Source organism: Loxodonta africana, chromosome 7 (genome assembly GCF_030014295.1).
Source record: "Loxodonta africana isolate mLoxAfr1 chromosome 7, mLoxAfr1.hap2, whole genome shotgun sequence".
In the NCBI taxonomy this organism is placed as follows: domain Eukaryota; kingdom Metazoa; phylum Chordata; class Mammalia; order Proboscidea; family Elephantidae; genus Loxodonta; species Loxodonta africana.
The window spans coordinates 122915733-122935571 of record NC_087348.1 but is presented as its reverse complement, the minus strand read 5'-3'; the positions used below and the strand labels follow the sequence as shown (position 1 = coordinate 122935571).

The window sequence follows — 19839 nt, the reverse complement described above, 5'->3', positions numbered from 1 at the left end:
TTTTATTGCCTTCTGACCACCAAAACAATAAACAAATGCTCATTATATAAAATTCAAACAAGTCAGAAATACAGAATTTTACAAATGACAATAAGAATACACATTTCACATTTATAACAACCCAGGTAGGTCAGTCCTATTATTATGCTTATTTATAACTGTCAAAACTGAAAATAAAAGTCTCTTAAATTTTTTTAATAATTTTATTGTGTTTTAGGTGAAAGTTTACAGTACAAATTAGTTTTCATTTAAAAATTTATACACAAATAGTTCTGAGACATTATTGCAATCCCTGCAATGTGTCGTCACTCTCCCCCTTGCCACCCTTAGTTCCCTGTGTCCATTCATCCAGTTTTCCTGTCCCCTCCTGCCTTCTCGTCTTTGCTTTTGGACAGATACTGTCCATTTACTCTGGTATGCTTGATTGAACTAAGAAGCAGATTTCTCATGTGTGTTATTGTTTGTTTTATAGGCCTGTCTAATCTTTGGCTAAAAGGTGGACTTCAGGAGTAGCTTCAGTTTTGAGTTAGCAGGGTGTCCATAGGCTATAATCTCAAGGGTTCCTCCAGTCTCTACCAGACCAGTAAGTCTGGTCTTTTTTTTGTGAATTTGAATTTTGTTCTACATTTTTCTTCCATTCTGTTTCGGATCCTCTATGGTGATCCCTTCAGAGCGGTCAGTGGTGATAGCTGGGCACCATCTAGTTCTTGTGGGCTCTGGCTGGTTGAGGCTGTGGTTCATCTGATCCATTAGTCCTTTGGACCAATAATTTCCTTGTGTCTTTGGTCTTCTTCATTCTGCTTTTCTTATAATTTCAATAATAGAAACGATACTGAAATTCTTAGAGGCAAGTGTATTAGAAGTTTGTGTTTCTACACTTTTAACTACATAAAAAAATTAACTGAAATCATTGGCACATTAATAATATGATGGCAAATATCTGAAACAATCAGTAAAGGTTCAAAGAACACTAAATTGTATCATATGATCTCTTTGCTCATGAAAACAAAATCCAAGGGTGTTACGTGCAACACGACATAAAACAACATAACATAAAAATGCTTGCATATTATGAATATTTATATTCGGTTTACTTATTCTAATTGAAAACCAAAGAGGAAATTTCTCAAGACTTATTCTAATTGAAAACCAAAGAGGAAATTTCTCAAGAAACCTTTCAGGAACACTTAAACAGTAGTTATCAATATTAACTACACACTGTAATCATTCAGGGAGCATTAAAAAATGCTGATGCCTGAGGTTCTACTGCAAAAGGTATTGACGTATTTGATCTGAATGCAGCCAGGGTATAGAAATCATTACACACTTCTCTGCAGCCAAAATTGAAAATCACAAAATCAACTTTTTCTTATACCCCATTCTTACCTTCAGATACCTTACACATTAGCTCACTTAGACAATTCTTCATTCCAAAAATATTCCTACCTTTGTACCTCTGCTATTTTTCCTCAATAGGAAAGTTATTCTACCTCCACACATCAAAGTCTTCCTTTAAGGCCAGGCTCATATGTTCCATCTTTTAGTACCCTGCTTTGCTAATTGAAAAACCAAAAAACTAAACCCATGGCCGTCGAGTTGACTCCAAACTCATAGCGACCCTATATGACAGAGTAGAACTGCCTCATAGGGTTTCCAAGGAGTGCCGGGTAGATTTGAACTGCCAACCTTTTGGTTAGTAGCTGTAGCTCTTAACCACTACACCACCAGGGTTGCCAATTGAAAGTTATTCCTAATTCTGAGTTCTTGTATCATTTAATTTAAATTTTTCTTATGCTGCAAACACAGAGCAGAAAGCTTTAGAGGTTGGACAGTTTGGTATTTTAGCTCTTTCCAGGCACTTTACTTCTGCAAAATACCAAACAGAAAGGTCTGCTGTTTTATAATTAAGCAGAATTATTATGTTATGAATAGTTATTCTTCTTCTGGACCTCCGCAAGGTAATACAATTAGATACAGAGTTAGAAACACCGCTTCTCAGAATAGTCCAGAGAGAAAAGCAGCACAGTACTCAACGTATGTTTCTAATGCACACTAGCCTGCCAATACACGTGGCACACACAGTGATGCATATTTTCCTTTTATAAACATACGGCTATCAAAAATGTCATCCTCTACATAGCTTTTACTTTTCTCACATTTCAAGTTGTTTGTTTAAGGTAAGGAGTATTTGACAAACTTTTTTAACAATAAAAACAGCTGGCTGTGTTAAACCAATATTTATATTAAGTTGGTTCTGAAGTGACTTCAGAAAACAAGATGCTAAAGTTAGACAGCACAAAAGTTATGTTTGCAATTCTGCTGTATTATTTACCATGTCAGGTAGTCAATAAATTATCTCAGAAACACTAAACATTTACATAACTATCAATTATCTGGAAATGTTATTTGTTCTGAAAATTCCCCAAATGCCAATAGATTTGATTTTGTCATATCAGATGAAATCTTCTTTTGATTAAGTCATTCAAGTCAGGCCGCATGTTCCTCTTTGAAAACTGACAATAGATACGCTTCCTGTATACCCATATTTCTAGATGTTCTACATCCCTGCCAATACATAGTATTATTAGTCTTAATTTTACCCACTCAAGTGGATGTGTCATGGTATGTCACTGGGGTTTTATTTTACATTTCCTTGATGACAAACGATATTGAGTGTCTTTTCATCCATTTACAGTCCTTTGTAAATCTTCTTTGGTAAAGGGTCCGTTCAAATCTTTTTATTATCAAGTTGTAAAGACTTTTTACATATTCTGATACAAGTCATTATTCAGATATTTGTTATGCAAATATTTTCTCCAAGTCTGTGGCTTGCCTTTTCATTTTCTTCATAATTTATTTCAAAGAACAGAAGTTTTTAATTTTGATGATGGTAAGGGCTCAAGTTTTTGCTTTCTACGTGGATATCCAAATATTCCAGCACCATTTTTGAAAAAGATTATGCTTTCCTCTGTTTAACTGACACTTTTATGTAAAATCAATTGACCACATATGTGTAAATCTATTTCTGGACTTCATAGTGTTCCAATGATCTATATCTCTATTTTTATATTACCACACCGCTTTGAGTACTACAGCTTTATAGTAAGTCTTGAAATCTTAAACTTAAGTTTAAATCTTTCAATTCTGTTCCTTTTTTAAGCCTTTTTGTGCCATTTGCTTTTTAAGGGAAATATATGCATTACTGGAAACGCTGGTGGCATAGTGATTAACAGCTACAGCTGCTAACCAAGAGGTCAGCAGTTCAAATCTGCCAAGAGCTCCTTGGAAACTCTATGGGGCAACTCTGTCCTATAGGGTCAGTATGAGTCAGAATTGACTCAATGGCAGTAGGTTTGGTTCGGTTTTATATGCATTACTGATAAATATTAAAATTAATTTAAATAAAAGAAGCATTAGACTTGAACTAAGGTAACAATCACTAGCATCTGTGAGACATAGTCAAAGAGATAAAATTGATGGAATTTAATGGCTTATTAGATGTAAGGAAGGTATAAGGTAACAGAAGTCTAGTACAATTTACAAGTTCTGCCTTGATTAATTATCTACACTGCAGTGCTATACCTGAGTAAAGGAATACAGGAGAGAAAATTATGAGTTCAGCTTTGAACCTACTTCATTTGTAATTCTCAATATCTACAAGAATTTCAAGGAGACATGTCTAACAGATAATCAGATATTTGAGTCTGGAGTCTGAAGCTCAGAGAGCTAAAGGACAAAATAGGTGGCCAGTATGCTGTTAGCATCCTGAGAGAGCATGCAGACATAAAAGAACACCTGTATGAAGAACAAGCTCACAGAAATCTCCTTTAAAAGGGTTCAACAAAAGAATGGCAATTACTAAAATGATATGTAATCAACATATAAAATATCATGAAAGTCTAAATAGAATGAATAGACATTCTGTAAATTTTGAGAATATTAAAAACAGGGAAAACCTTCGATGCCTGAAGAAGAAAATGCTAAGTAAAATAAGAGGAAATGCCAACTTAACTGGCAAAGAGTAAACAAAATCAGTTTCAGACAGATACACAGACATTTGAAATATAATAAGGGTTTAGACAAATTAGCATATGGTCAATCGAGAACAATGTGGGAAAATACTATGCTTTTCCAAAAAAACTTAAGTACACAACACTATCGGTCTGACCCAGTATGAACAAACAATATTTTTTAAATCCACATAAGTAAAAATGTTATTTTTCACATTGATTGACAATCAGGCACAAACGGACTCCCTATTGTTTATATTTTTTGCGTTTAAGCATTACCTGCATTGATACTGTGATCTCTTGAAGGGCAGCATCTGCTTCATCTTGCTTAGTTTTAAGTAACACACTTTGTTCTCCAGCTTTTCTGTTCAATTCATCCACAAGAGCTTTAGCTTCATTTAGTTTAGATACACCAGCCTATATCAATAAAATATTGATTGGCAGTATTTTTTAAAAAAGAATTTTACAAGAATAAGAAAAATCAAGCAAAGGTGTAAATTTGTACATATAAAACATTAGCTAGAGGACTTTGGTTTTTTCCTATTACTAAATAATATATTCAAGTGAAAGAGGCTCTTAAAGGCAGAATCATAAACACCAACCATAAAAGAAAAGGAGTATCATTGAACTGAGAAAAAAAGACAGGACTATTACTACAATTCAGTGGACACTATAGGTAGTTAAAGTGAGGTTGTTTACCAAGACATTTAACACAGTACAATTTTTTTTTTTATGCCACAGACAATAAGACATTGTAATTTACATAATCTTTCCTTTCCATATATACCGAAAAAAAAACAAACCCAGTGCCGTCGAGTCGATTCTGACTCATAGCAACCCTACAGGACAGGGTAGAACTGCCCCACAGAGTTTCCAAGGAGCGCCTGGAGGATTCAAACTGCCGACACTTTGGTTAGCAGCTGTAGCACTTAACCACTTCACCACCAGGGTTTCCTTTCCATGTATAAGTAGGAAAACTCAAGATTACCAGTATTGTACCTGTAAATGACTTTGTCTTTTCAATAATTCCTTTTTCTTGCTGCTACTAATGGCAGAATACACATGTAAAAATGTCATATATCGGCTTGGTGTAGCACCATATGCTTTACAAGACTCATGGATTAATAAAAATGATTTTAGAAAATCAGGATCAACTAAAAGAAAAAGAAAGATGACTTAATATGTGCATTACCCATTAAGAATTAGAGAAAACAATCTTAACTCTTAACTTCATACCGGATGCTTCCATTCTAAATATAAAGATATCATCTTTGCTTAAAAATGCAGAGGCATTCCTAGACATCTATTCACAGTTCCCATTTTCCTTGTGAATTTGGCATTATTTAGTTTCAGTGGTCTCTATCTTTCCAGTGTTTATATCTGTCCTGAATGTTTTTATTACTTCAAGAAAGATATATCTACAGATTGTCATCCCATATAAATTAATTGGGAATAAATAATACACATAATGCAAATGTACGCTCAATAAAAGCTACTTGAATGCAAAAGCAATATCAAACCAAATAACATCTATTCCCTCCCATATGACACAGGGGGAAACAGGGCTTCAGAAGCCAAAAAAATAAGAATAAGTTCACAATAGATTCAATACGATCTGTAACCAAACACATTACGTTTCTCTCACCCCCTCAAAGCATTTCCCTCTGTGTTCACCACCCCAGTGAACAGAATCAACCTCTAATGAGCTTTCTAAGTCAGGCTCTGAGAAATATCCTTGACTCCTCCTTCTTCCTTGTATGCCACAGCCACTACAACATCAAGTGCCCTTTGGATTACCTCCTAATGTCCCCAGGTCCATTCCTTCCTGTCCATTCTTATTACCACTTCCTTAGTTCAGGCCTTCATCATGTCTTTCTTAGATCACTGAGATAAATTTCTAAACTAGTCTAATTACCTTTGGTTTCTCCCTATAAGGATCTACTTTCTATTAATTGAAGGAAGGGATGGACCCAGAAAGTCATTTTTCCAAAGTAAGTCCCCAGTTATATCCCAATTTAAAATCTCGCAATAACCCCAAACCACCCACAAGATATATCCAAATTCCTTAGCATAACATGTGGAGGGCTCTTCATTACTGGATCCTGTCTACTTTTTACTCTTCATCTTGTAGTCTACTATTTACACATCCTGTGTCAGCCCTTTAGGCTATTTATGGTTCAATGAAAATGTCTGTTTTACTTCTCCAAGTCTCCTCTATGCTACTCCAACCTGAATGCCCTCCCTACGCTACCTGTCTGGGCAATGTCTATTTCCTGTAAGACCTGCCAGTTAGAAATTTCATTTCCCAATGCACTTCATATAAAACTCTACCTTGTTTTATCTTGCTACATCAGAATTGTATTTTTATTTATAACATAATTCTTGCTATCACTAGACTGTAAGCCACTTACTCATCTCTAATATCTAGCTTAGTATCTAATATAAAATAAAAAACAAAAAAAACTCATTGCTGTCGAGTCGATTCCAACTCATAGTGACCCTACGGGACAGAGTAGAAATGTTCCAGAGAGTTTCCAAGGAGTGCCCGGTGGATTCGAACTGCCAATCTTTTGGTTAGCAGCCGTAGCACTTAACCACTATGCCACCAGGGTTTTCAATATAAAATAAGCTTAATTAATAAATGATTGAATGATTAGATAAATAAAAGGATGAATGAACAAGCTATAGCATAAAGAGAAAAATAAAGACCACATTCTAAATTAATTTGGAGTTGGGTAAAATAATGGGAATAGTATATCTATGAAAATATTATACCCCTACTCAAAGAATATCATGAACATTTTTCCTTCTATGCATTGAGTTCTATGATACATATAAGTGATAGCCAAAATGAAAAGTTCAGGCCACTAGCCAAAGACCCTAAGCAATATAAGCAGGTCCCTCAGATCATACAGGTCAGAGAAATAATTTTTTAATTTCTTAAATTCAAACAATAGGTTTTCTATTAGATCATATGAAATGGAGTAAATGTTACGTTAAAAATAAGAAGGCTTTAAATTTCAGTTTGCATCAGAAATCTAACTCAGTTACGTTTAGAATTATTCAAATTCATAATCATCCTGAATATTTACTTAGACGAATGGCAATTATTTCACAAATAAAAATCAATTTCATCAGAATATTACCTGAATTTTTTTTCTTTTCTTCTTTCCTTTTTTTGTCAGAATATTTTTCTTCACTACCTGTTTCACTGAGTAACATTTCAGGTATCTAAAACATAAACAGCATTACTCTAAATTGCAAATCAATTTGGAAGAAGTTTAAGTAAATCCAATATCAGAGGTTAAAAACCTTTAAAATGAAAAAATATTATCAATTGAACTTTTCTTCTAAGATTCTTTGCAGATTAATAGAAATTAATATATTAATCCTCAGAAGATATTACTTCCTAGACAATATTTCGATATGTCAACCATTCCTGACTGCAAATTAATAACATAAAGAAAAGCTCCAAAATCTCACTTGAAAACTGATAAAAATCCCATTCCCATCAAGTTGATTCTGACATACAGCGACCCGATAGGTTGGTTAGAACTGCCCCACAGGGTTTCAAAGGCTGTAAATGATTAGGCTGTATAAAAATGAAGACAACCACATTTTTGGTTTAATTAGAAAATAATCACAAATGTCACTGAAAATCATACAACAATAAAAAAATCTCACATGGCATCATGACAATGAAGTGCCTTCATGGCATAGTGGGAAAGCAAACATTCTTAGCTTTCTTGAAGAAATAATAAAATAGAAATGAAAACTTCCAGAATTTACAATAACTCTAAAAACTATTATCTAGAAATGGCTGAGTTTTTACCAGTATCACAAAAAAGCAAATAAAGTTTCATAAATGGATATCATTATCATTAAAGGAAATAAAACCTTAAAAGAATATTACTTTAGAATATACGGAAGAACCTTAGTTTCCTATGAAAATTTAAAGTAGTAGAACCCTAAAATTTTAACATGAATCCAAATGGCTTCAACTTTTTTCACCTGATACAGTTGACATTAAGAGAAAGAGGAAACACAAGTAATTTAGGTATTTTGGTCAAAAAGTCATTTTACAAATATCTCAGACTGAATAAAATGAAGGGCAAATATCCGTGCACTAATGGAGAATTTAAAAGCGCCATGGTTTTTTAGCTGAAGAGTAAAGTATGCTTGTTCTGTTTTCTCAACCGTGTTCATTGATTCTATCTGATTCTGATGAAACACTTAGGCTTCCATGAGGATATCTGAAATCTGCATTTTTGAATTAATGGAAATTTGTTTCTCTGGAAACTCACTTTTCTTAGTCTATCACTAAACAAAATTATTCAACAGTAAAATTTTCCTTCCTGGATTCAGTGACATTCCCCTTTGTCTCCATTTACTATCTCTGGAGACAAAAATGTCATTAAAGCATATTATACGTTCTAAAAAAAACTGAATGGATATATTCACCTTATTAATTTTGCCTTATTCTCATTACACATATTATCATATTCAAAAAAGGTAGAATCATGTCAACTCCTTCAAATAACCTTCAATTGTTTACAGTTGCTTGTTGAGTAAGATAAAGTCCCTGACGTGGCACTGAAAGGTTTCCCTCATCCTGACATGGTACTTAAAGGCTTTTAGCTATATCTCACACTACAATGTTCCACATACCCTGTGCTTTTGCCACTTAAACTCTCTATTCCCCAAGGATGCCATGTTGTATCAAGTCCATGAACCACTGGGCCCGCAGGTGGGGGAGTGTCCTCCTGCACCTCACTGCTCCTTCAAGAACATCCTCACTGAACTCCCTAAGTTTTATTCTCATATTATTATACTACAGCAATCCCTAACCCCCCTTATTGCAAGCATCCACCAATCCACTCAATTCTTCATTCCCCAAATAATTTTAGCTCCGACAACAACAAAAAAACCCATTGACGTCAAGTCAATTCTGACTCATAGTGACCCTATGGGACTGAGTAGAACTGCCCCATAGGGTTCCCAAGGAGCACCTGGTGGATTCAAACTGCCAACCTTTTGTTTAGCAGCCATAGCTCTTAACCACTACGCCACCAGGGTTTCCAATTTTAGCTCTAGTACTCTAATAATCTGACTTATTGGTTCTTTGAACTACTCTCCTCCTCTATCTTATCCACCACCCTTTTCTCAGTCACTCACCCTTGGATCACATCCTGAGGCCTTGTCATTAACAATAACCAAAATCCTCCCATGATCTCACTTTCAAGCACCCTATTTTTCTACACCACCCTTCTATCTCCCCAGCTCACTCCTCCCCAACAATAATCCTCAGACTCCACAAAACCTGTACAATCCACTAATTCTACCACCTTTTCATTGTCACTCACCATCTTCCTATCCTAATTTACCTCCTTACTAATTTAAATTCTGTAGTAAATAATTATATTCTTATAAATATCCTCAACTCTGCTTGCCTTCACTTGCTTTGTCATACTCTCGTGGCAAAGCCCCAATCCTGGTTAAATCCAAGTCCCCCTGCTCCAAGTTGGTAACTGTGAGTGCACATGTGAACTGGAGAAAAACATACAACTATATTAATTAACCTCAATTGGAATTCATAATCACTAATGTCAAGAGAGAGCCCTTAATGCAACCTGGCTATCATACTCCACTCTCCTAATCCTTTCACTATTTTACTCTCCCGACATACTGTATCTTCTTCTATCTTGTATTTTATATCTTGCATATCTTCTTGTCTCTCTTTAAATCTCCAAAGTTCTTCCCCGATTCTGTCTCTCAACTGATAACCTTACTCACTATTTCACTGAAAAAACAGAAACAATCAGAAGAGATCTTCCAAAACTTCTCAGTATCACAGCTGCATACCACTTACCTAAATCTGTGCCTGTGTTCGTTACTCCACTTTCTTTCCCATTACTGTCGACGACCCCTAGGTGTTGCTAGCAAATCCTAAATTCTTCCACTTGTGCACGGTAGACTCATTACTGTCCACCACTCAATGATATTGCTTTAGCAATGTTTCTGTCCTTCCTGCATCATAGATATTTTGCTTCCCTACTAAATCATTCCCAACAGTATATGAATATGCTATAGTTTATCCTATCTTAAAAACAAACACATGGAAAACCTCTTTTCACCCTCACTTCCTCCAGCTATTGACCTACTTCTCTCTTCTCCCATACAATAAAATTTCTAAAAAGATTTGTCCATATTCACTCTCTCCAATCCTTTCTGTAATATACTCCAATAAGGTTTTTTCCACTACCAATGCGAACTGCTTTATTAAAGTCACCAGTGGCTTCCACGTTGCTAAATCCAGTGATCAACTCTCAATCCTCATCAACTTTCATTTATCATACTTCATCATTCCTTCCTCCTTTGAAATGTTTTCTGTGCTTGGATTCTAGGCCATCGTATTCTCCTGGTTTTCCTCCTCAGTCTCCCTTGTTGGTTGCTCTTCTCATCTCACCAACTTCTTTATGTTGAAATGCCCCAGGGTTCTGTCCTTGGATCTCTTCTCTCATTCATTAATTCATTCTTATACCTTTAAATACCATCTATACTTTGATAATCCCCATATTTTTATCTGTGTATGCCTGACCTTGCCCCTGAACTCCACACTCACATATCCAAATGCTTTCTCAACCTCTCAACTTGGGTATCTGACATCTTATATTTAACACACCTAAAACTGAAAGCCTCATCTTCTTGAAATATGCTCTTCTCACAGTTTTCCCCTTTACCGTTGATGGTCATTCCATCCTTCTAGTCACTCAAGTCAAAATAATTAGCTATATCCTTAACACGCCTCACTTTCCCTTACACCTCTTTCCAATCTGTCAGCAAAAGTTTTCTGCTTTTCTGATGATGGTCTTTCCATCCTTCCAGTAACTCAGGTCAAAATAATTGGATGTATCCTTGACACGCCTCACTTTCTCTTACATTTTACTACAATCACTCAGCAAATCCTGTTGTTTCTACTGAAAAACATATCCAGAATCCAACCACTTCTCAACCTCCACCACTACCCCTGTAGTCCAAGCTATCCTTTCTTTCACCTGGATCATCACTGTAGCCATGTAACTGCTGCTATCATTGCCTCCTATAGTCTCCTTTCATCCCAGAAGCCAGAGTAATCCCATTAAAACATTAGTCAGAATACAGAAATCCCCAAAGGCTCATAGGAAAAGCTAAAATCTTTATAAAGGCCAATATAGCCTAGGGGCCTTGTTGGCACAGTGGTTAAGCATTTGCCTGATAACCAAAAAGGTCGGCAGTTTGAATCCACCAGCCACTCCTTGGAAACCCTATGGAGCAGTTCAACTCTGTCCTATGGGTTGCTATGAGTTGGAATCAAATCGACAGTTACAGGTTTTATATGGCCTAACTTATTCCCAACAAAAGCCTTTACAGTCTAACTGATCTCTCACATCTCTGGCCTCATCTCCAACTACTCTCTCCCTGAAATCACTTTGCTCCAGGTAAACTGGCCTCTTAGTGATCCTGAGAATCATAAGGCAGGCTCTTTTCTCAGGATCCTTGTCTGGGAAGCTTTTCTCGTAGAGTCCCCATAAGAATGTAAACTCCATAAGGGCAGGGATTTTTGTTTGTTTTGCTCTCTAAAACAGTGGCACATATTAAACACCCAATAATTACTTGTTGAATGAATAACTCTTGTTCACATGGCCTCCTCAGGCTAGAATACCATTCCTTTCCTTTATCTACTTACTGAAATCTAACAAAAAAATTCATTCTCATCTATAAAATCTTCATTATCACAAATTACACTCCTTCCACCAGACCATTACAGGCATTAGTCTGTACCTCTATTACAAAAAACAAAGAAATGAATGATTGATATGAATTCAAAAGGACAATGTTGAAAATTATTTATTCAAAAGCAAAATAGGCTCCCTGATAAGATAGTGCTATGAGTTCACACTTTAAACTCATCCTCCCTAAACAAAGACCATAGCAATGACATATTTTTAAAAAATGATTTTTAAAAATTTTTTAAATTAAAAAAAATTTAAGAATTGCTAAAATTCTTGCTATGGTATATCTTATTATAGGCTAGCCTACAGGCTCATTAACTAAAGGCATAAAATTTTAATATATGTAAATACCTCTGTAGTTCTAAATTAAGGACATAATCCTCAACCTAAAATTCTACACCCAACTAAACTATCATAAAAAAGTGAAAAGAAATAAAAGTATTTTCAAACATATGAGAGATGTTCAGTTCTACAATTAAGCTAATGATATAATAAATACCAAAGGAAAGTTTTGAAAACTCAATAACTTCAAAAAGAAAATGTGCTTATTTTTTTACTTCTGTATTTAAATTTTAAACTTACTTTCTTCATACTGCTATCTGACCAACCTTCCATCCACAGCACCTGGCATTTCTTATGCAAAGCTGGATTACTCTCACAGTTTATTATGAAGTTCAAATTTGTAGAATCCATTATCAAGACAATATGCAAGTTTTGTTGAATTCCTTAAAAAAAAAAATTATAATCATGGAAAATTACAAAGTAATAATAGAGTCAGATCGGGGAAATCTATACAGTCTGATTTCACAAAATTAACATTTTCTGAAATGAAATGGTAGAAATTGTTAACTAAAAACAGCAAGGTATGTAACAGTATTATGGTATGATTTTTATTTTTGTTAAAAAAAATACATGTGTTTGTGTGCGTGTATATGCTAAGAAAAAAGATCTAGAAAGATACTCATGAAGGGGCTAAGTATAGTAATCTCTGGATGGTGTGACTGCTGCCTTATTTTTCACTTATTTTAAATTTCTACAGTGCACATAAAACTACTGTAATAATAAAAAATTATTAAAAAAAAAACTATAGAGGCTGGTACAATTTAAATACTAGTTCAATAATGCTCTAAGAAAGGAGGTACTACAATAAGTACTAATTTTAGCACATGAAAACAAAGACAGCAAGTTAAATATTCCAAAGACCATTTTCAACCTTCTCTTTGCTAAAATTTTTGCTATGATGTTTTTACTATTTTTTAGCCTATAGGCTAAGGAGCCCTGGTGGCGCAGCGGTTAAGCACTTGGCTGCTAACTGGAAGGTCAGCAGTTTGAACCCACCAGCCGCTCCATGGGAGAGAAATGTGGCAGTCTAGTTTCCTGTAGGCTAGTTCTATAGTTCTTTTCAAGAGCTTCAAGAAAAAGAAAAAATATATATAAATTACCAAACAGACCCAAGATTTAAGAAGCTTCACAATCTAATGAGGAAAAAAAGCAAATTAAATGGTATTTTTTTCACATGAACCAGAGTTTGAATTGATTAATGAATCTGTTTTATTTACTGTATGTGAAGTAATTGAAGATGGGTCCAAAAAAGCCATCCTGTGAAGCTTGATCTTTAAGAGGCAACAGCAAGGGCTCTAATTCTTCCAGAGTATAGAGTCCAGGAACTTCACCTACAGAAGAACATTACATTTCTTTTTAATTTTGGCTGCATTACACTAATTATAAAACACATTTTGCATACACAATTTTTTTTTAATTTTTGTATTAAATAATCAATCTTTCAAAAAATTTACAAACCCTATCACCTCGACGTGCATGACTCATATATTTGCAGCTGTAGCTTTACTTTTCTCTGTACCTTCACTCACTGTGATAGAAAGCTCATTATCTACATGATAAAATTCAAACTCCAAAACATGCCATTCAAAACAGTTCATAATCTAGCCACTCATCTGCCTTTCCAGGTCTTCTCCCACCTCTCTCCCCTAAGACTTTGTATTCTAGCCTTACTGAACTTCTTTCTGTTCGATAAATATAACAAAATACTCCTCTTTCTAGAATGTACACCCACAGTCCTCCTCCGTCCTTTACTTTCACAACAATTACTATGTTTATGAGTCTTTCCTGACAACTCACATGGTTAGTAAGGCACTCTCTTTTCTTTCACATAGTATCCAGACATAACTGTTACTACTCATCACATCATCTAATAAGGAATTAATTACTTCGCTTTCCTACCCAGTTAGACCCTGAATTCCCAGTGAACAAATATTTGACTGCATTTAATATCTAGCCCTAGTGCACACTTAACAGAGCATCTGGAACATAAATGTTTGCTAAATGAATGAATGAATGAATGAACCTGTACTAGAAATCAGGAGACCTAGTCCATGATCTTTTACTATGCAACAGAGTGATGATGGCAAATCAAGGCTTAAAGGTTTTAATACAGGGTCTGGGCTATGTCTTGTTCACCACTATAACTCCAATATTTAGAACTGGGCCCAACATATAACAGGTGTTCAATAAATACTTGTTAAACCAATATATCTGTAATCCAAAAGAAAGTATAAGATTAAGTGAAAATTCCTTTGCTACGCATCAAAAACAGTACATTCATGTAGGGCCCGTCAGTCTGATCCCTACTTTTCTTTAGGCTCAACTCTGAAAAACCAGACTACTCTCCCTCCTCCAAGCTTATAATATATTCAAACACACACACACATATAAATCTGCTGTATATGTCTTTCTTTAATATTTAACCATACGAAGAGGCTCTTGATTCCTTAAGCTTAGCAAAAACATCAGGCTTCTTACACACTATATGCTTTAGTAAGAATTTGAAATATGAAAAAAGGAGACAAAGACCTATTGAACACTTTCTCCAAAAAGAAGCTTTACCAAAAGCTAACTTTACTTGTGAATTTTGCAGTTATATCTTGATATTAAAGACCAATTTATCTTAAAACAGTTACTGGGTAATGCTTATCTGATGTTTGCTCTCACAAAGAAGCTGTATATACATCTAGTCAGCCAGGTTTAACTAAGCCAAAATGAACAAGGCCTCCATCTAGTGACGATTTAAACAATAGGCAAGAATGTACTCCTTAAAAATCATAAGAGATTACTCTATAAAATGGCAACAAACATTTCAAGCCTGCTGAAGTACCACCACTTTCACTAAGCCATTACCCTTACTCTTCTACAGAAACAGATTTATCACTTGTCCAGCTAGAATCCTGAACTGTACTAAAGTGTAAAAACACCATATATTATAAATTAAATGTTTTCCTTAATCAAAACTGTTAACTTCTGGAGAAAAGACTATTTCACCTCACAGCCTAGCATGATACAAAACAAGTTTTGAATAAATACTGGGTTGAACATAAGCTTCATATAACTTTGTCCTCAGGTCCCCTACAACAGAACCACCGGTACAGTTGAAAAGAGCTTTTAATAAGGCTTATTTTATACTTCAGTACCAAAATACTCTTGGCCCAGTTTAAGACTATGTTACCTCATACCAATTCTACTAATACTAATTACCCGCTATGAAGAGATTCTAGTAAACTTCCTAAATTCTTCAGAAAAAGAAGAAATATAGAAATTTGTAGGTATCCTCCCCAGGAAAGCACCAAATAGGTCAGGTAGCTCCAAAAAAACAGGTGAGTACCACACTTTGCTGTGGAAAGAGGCATGGCAGAGCATGGGTAAAGCCCAAGAGCTGTTCAAGAAGTGGCAGTAATTCTTAGGTTGCTCAGAATTACCTAGGGAACTTTAATTAAAATGGCAAGTGCTACCACAACCCCCAACTCAGAGATTCTCATTTAATGGGTCTGGGGTGGTAGCAAAAAAATAGTTTGTTTTGTTTTTTAATTCTCCAGGTAATTCAATGTGTAACCAGGGTTGAAAAACACTGGGGAATAAAAACAGATCTAGTACTTGGTAGTATATCTCAGAAAAATAAGACTCAAGTTAATAAGTCAGAATAGAAGTAAAGATTTCCAAAGAATAAAATGTTTGAAAAAAATAACAGTAATTATTTCTATAAAATTCTATAGACAGGAGGCTTGCTCATCAGTCATAAATTTCTAAGATGAATTTGTTCTAATATATTCTTTCAAATGATAATTTTCTACCACATAGGTGCATACTTAAAACACTGGGAAGTACCTTTTTGCTTTAAAAATGATTAAAAGAAAAAAATGAGTTTACAGGAGTCCCTGGGTGGCACAAACGGTTAAGCACTTGGCTGCTAACCAAAAGGCTGGTGGTTCAAGTCCACCCAGGGGCACCTTGGAAGAAGGGTCTGGTGATTTACTTCCGAAAATCAGCCATTGGAAAAGGGAATAAATAAAAATCATAACTTTTTTAAATGAGGTTACATAATCTTAAAATTTGTTCTACTGAACCCTAAAAGTAGCATGTACATTCTTCTAAGTTACTGAATAAAAATATATTCGATATATGAAGTATGAAACTGCATATATCTAGAATATATCTATATTCATATATCCAGAATATGTCTATATTCATATTAAAGCCATAACACAATTTATTCCACATTCAACTACTGACGGACAGTGTGGTTCTGTCAGGTTTTTTGCTATTACAAATTATATGCTACATATTGCCTTACATATTGGCTCTTTTATTTCTATAGATTAAATTCCTACAGATAATGAAATTGTTAAATCAAAGGATGTATCACATTTTTCATAAGTACTGAATGATAACTTCCCAAAAGGTTATAGAAGATAACCCACCAAAAGTATAAGAGATAACCAATTTTTCTCTACATTCATCTATACTGACTATTAACAATCATCTTTATATAATTTTTCAGTCTCCTGATTTTATAAAAATGGAGTTTGTCAATTCTCCTGCCCTGGCCATGTTTAACCCATGTTACTCTTGGAACAACTATTTCAAAGGTCTCTAAAACACAAGTGCATTTTACACAAGACAAGTTTACTTGAATAATTTGTACATTAGTACTTTCATTTTCCTTGACTAGGAACCACTGACTTACCTGAAGACAAAAGACTATTGATCATCTCCAAAAATGTGGGATGTACAAACTGGTAGTCTTCAAGAAGTAAAACTACCTGTTGTGCTTCAATACCTGCAAGATGCAGTACCTGCTCAATAAGAAAATATTTTTAGTAGCCTTTGAGGATTTTGGTGCTGTTAACAATCATAATTTCACGTATAAACTATGCCATATAATCATAAATGTAAATATATATTTATTTATATTTGAGCAACCAAAATTAAAATCAACTTAAGCCATACAATTTGAAAGTAAATACTATTTTGAGAAATGTTAATTCATTCACAGATAGAACATTGAATTAAAAGTTAGAGGGTCATTTTGATAAATACCCTCATATATTCTATATAAAAAAATCCACCCTTTTTTTTAATCTTCCAAGTCTATCCAACGTTTTACAATCTCTAGCTGGGGTGCCAGAGAGCTAGAAATTGTAGAATAGGAATTTTTCTCCTATCTGGAAATAAAAATAAAATTTTCCAATAATCATGAGAAAACTATCATCAAAATTAAAATAAAGACTATGCAGTATACCAGAGACTTTAAAAGGTCTGAAAAGGCTTTTGGAATACTAACTAATACGGTTTTAAATCAAATAGAGCAAAAAATTGTTGGAGTAACTCACGTGTTTGAGATCATTTTTGAACTGCTTCAGCTCATAGCCCCTGGAAATCTTTGGAGAAAACAGCACTGCTCCATGCATATGACTGACTAAAGAAGTGATTGTCCGACGACCTACACCACTGCGTCCTGCTAACAGAAGTGAACCTCCAGGGAAACTCAGCACTCTATCTATCCTAGACATATACTCCAGGACTTCTTGGAAAAGTAAAATATCTAAATTCTGGTTATCTCGTCCATAATGAATAAGACCCTTTAAAAAAAAAAAAACACAAAGAATATTTTATATAATCAATACAAGCCCTAATTATATAATAAAAATATCAATTATCTAAATTAAATTATATGCTCAAGAAAAGGGATGAAATGACTATATGTCATCTCACACTCAATACTGTATTTATCTAGAAATCCAGTTCTGTAGGAGATGCCCAAGGAAAAACTTACGTCGCGTCAAACAAATTGAGTCCACAAAAATCAGTTACTTTGGAGGGCCATTAATATAACTACTAAAAAAGTAGCGAGAGAAAGCAGGTTAATTAAAAAAGCTTTAAAAGCTCTCAAATTTTAGAAGTTGTTACAAATCAAGTCAGTGTACATATATCATGAAACAGTCCCAGACCTCTAGAAACCCAGTGCCTAAAAAATCTTTTTCATACTCTTGTTCTTATGCACCACTTGGGAATAAATAAAAGCCTACGCAGGTATCACGTTCTTCCCTAGAATACATGGTATTTAACCAACTTCCAACGTTCTCAAACTTTGTGATAATACCCATTCTAATCTGATCAGTTTACTAGCTCACGAAAAAAACTTACTGATAAAATTGACATTAACTGTCAATGTAAATATTAATTCTTGGTTTTTGCTGTAAGTAAATATTAATTCTTAAAGTAATAATACACAATATTTTTCTTCTTTATCATAACAAAACTTAAAGAAAACTCCCTAAGACAGTGCTACTCCAAGTTTCAGTGGATCAGCCGCATCAGCATTACCTGAATACCTGTTAGAAATTCAGACTCTGGGCTCCACCTTATGAATCCGACTCTTTAAAGACAGGACCCAGAAATCTACGTATTTTTTTGATTCTCCAAATCATTCCAAGGCTCATCAAATTTTGACAATCACTGCTCTAGATGATTTCTCAACTAATACCAAGCCTCATTCATCTTTCCAAGGTCAGATAACTCCTCCCAGCATATCCTGGCAATGTTTTACACATATCTGTGTAAGAGTATGCGCACCCAGTTAGGTCTGCTACAGGAGACTAAATTCCAAAACACAACATCCAGCTTTACCTATGCTGTGATCTTTCCTCTCCATGCCCTCAAAAAATTTTCAACAGATATAAGAAAATGACTATAATCATAATCAAATAAAAATTCAAATTTAGGATTCATATTATACCTTTTTAATAACATCCTTGAGATCTGCAGAGTTTAGTTTTCCAAGCGGTTTTCCATGTGGAGGCAATGGTTGTCCTGGGGCTGCTCTGGCACCTGAACTATGCCGGGCTCCCCATGTGACATAGAAACTATCTGTAGAAATGAAAAATATGTTTGTTTCATATGGATTATTTGTAATGCGAGCATCGGTAAATAGTTCACTAAACCCTATGGGGTAGTTCCGCTCTGTCCTACAGGGTCACTATGAGTTGGAATTGATGGCAATGGGTAAAGTATTTTTAAGTTAATCAGTGCAATAAGATCACCTCCTGATAGGTAAAGATCAATTTACTTTAAAGCGTGCCTTGCAAAATCAATACTATCAGTTAAGACACCAAGAAATTAAATTTCAAACTCTACCTGAAAACAGCATTCCTATTTTATCTTTGTCCACCACTTCTTTCACCTCAAATAAACTGACCTTCTTCTAACTTTCCTTTCACCCTTAGTTCGTTCCATTTTCCTTCTTTTTTCACAATCTTCATATTTAAATTAAAAATAATTTACATAAAATAATCTCAAAACCCTCTTTGAAAAAATGGATTTACTGATACTATCAAGAGCCCTAATGTCTAAAACAAAAGAAAAATTAACAATCAAATTTTAATCAGAAAAAAAAAATCCCCCGAACGTCTCTTAAATTTATCTATAGCAGTCTTCCTGTTACCATACAAGGAAAATTCATTCACCTTCCTATTGAACCATTTCCCTCCCAACTCTCTGAGAGACTGTTCCATCATGTATCCACCTTGTCACATACTCAGCTCTTATAACTGTTAGTTGCCACTTAATCAGCCCCAAACTCATGGCAACTCTATTCTTCAGATCAAAACACAATCACAATCCTATAGTGATCTGACAAATTTTCTACCCCCTCCTAAAACAACAACCTTTACCTTCTCTAGCCCAAAGCTAGTTCATGTTCCTCTTTC

General features: G+C 34.6%; 1 protein-coding gene across 3 annotated transcripts in view; it reads right to left on the bottom strand.

Annotated features, from left to right (window-relative positions):
- DYNC2H1 (dynein cytoplasmic 2 heavy chain 1) overlaps positions 1–19839 on the bottom strand; it is a 413953-nt gene that overhangs the window by 300955 nt on the left and 93159 nt on the right. For all 3 annotated transcript variants that reach the window (XM_064288850.1, XM_064288851.1, XM_064288852.1), the window contains exons 48-55: positions 18870–19000; positions 17464–17712; positions 16818–16926; positions 13342–13455; positions 12365–12507; positions 7157–7241; positions 5010–5164; positions 4290–4427 (exon numbers count right to left, since the gene is read on the bottom strand). In XM_064288850.1, coding sequence (XP_064144920.1) covers positions 4290–4427; positions 5010–5164; positions 7157–7241; positions 12365–12507; positions 13342–13455; positions 16818–16926; positions 17464–17712; positions 18870–19000 — 1124 coding nt within the window. The remainder of the gene's footprint in view (positions 1–4289; positions 4428–5009; positions 5165–7156; positions 7242–12364; positions 12508–13341; positions 13456–16817; positions 16927–17463; positions 17713–18869; positions 19001–19839) is intronic.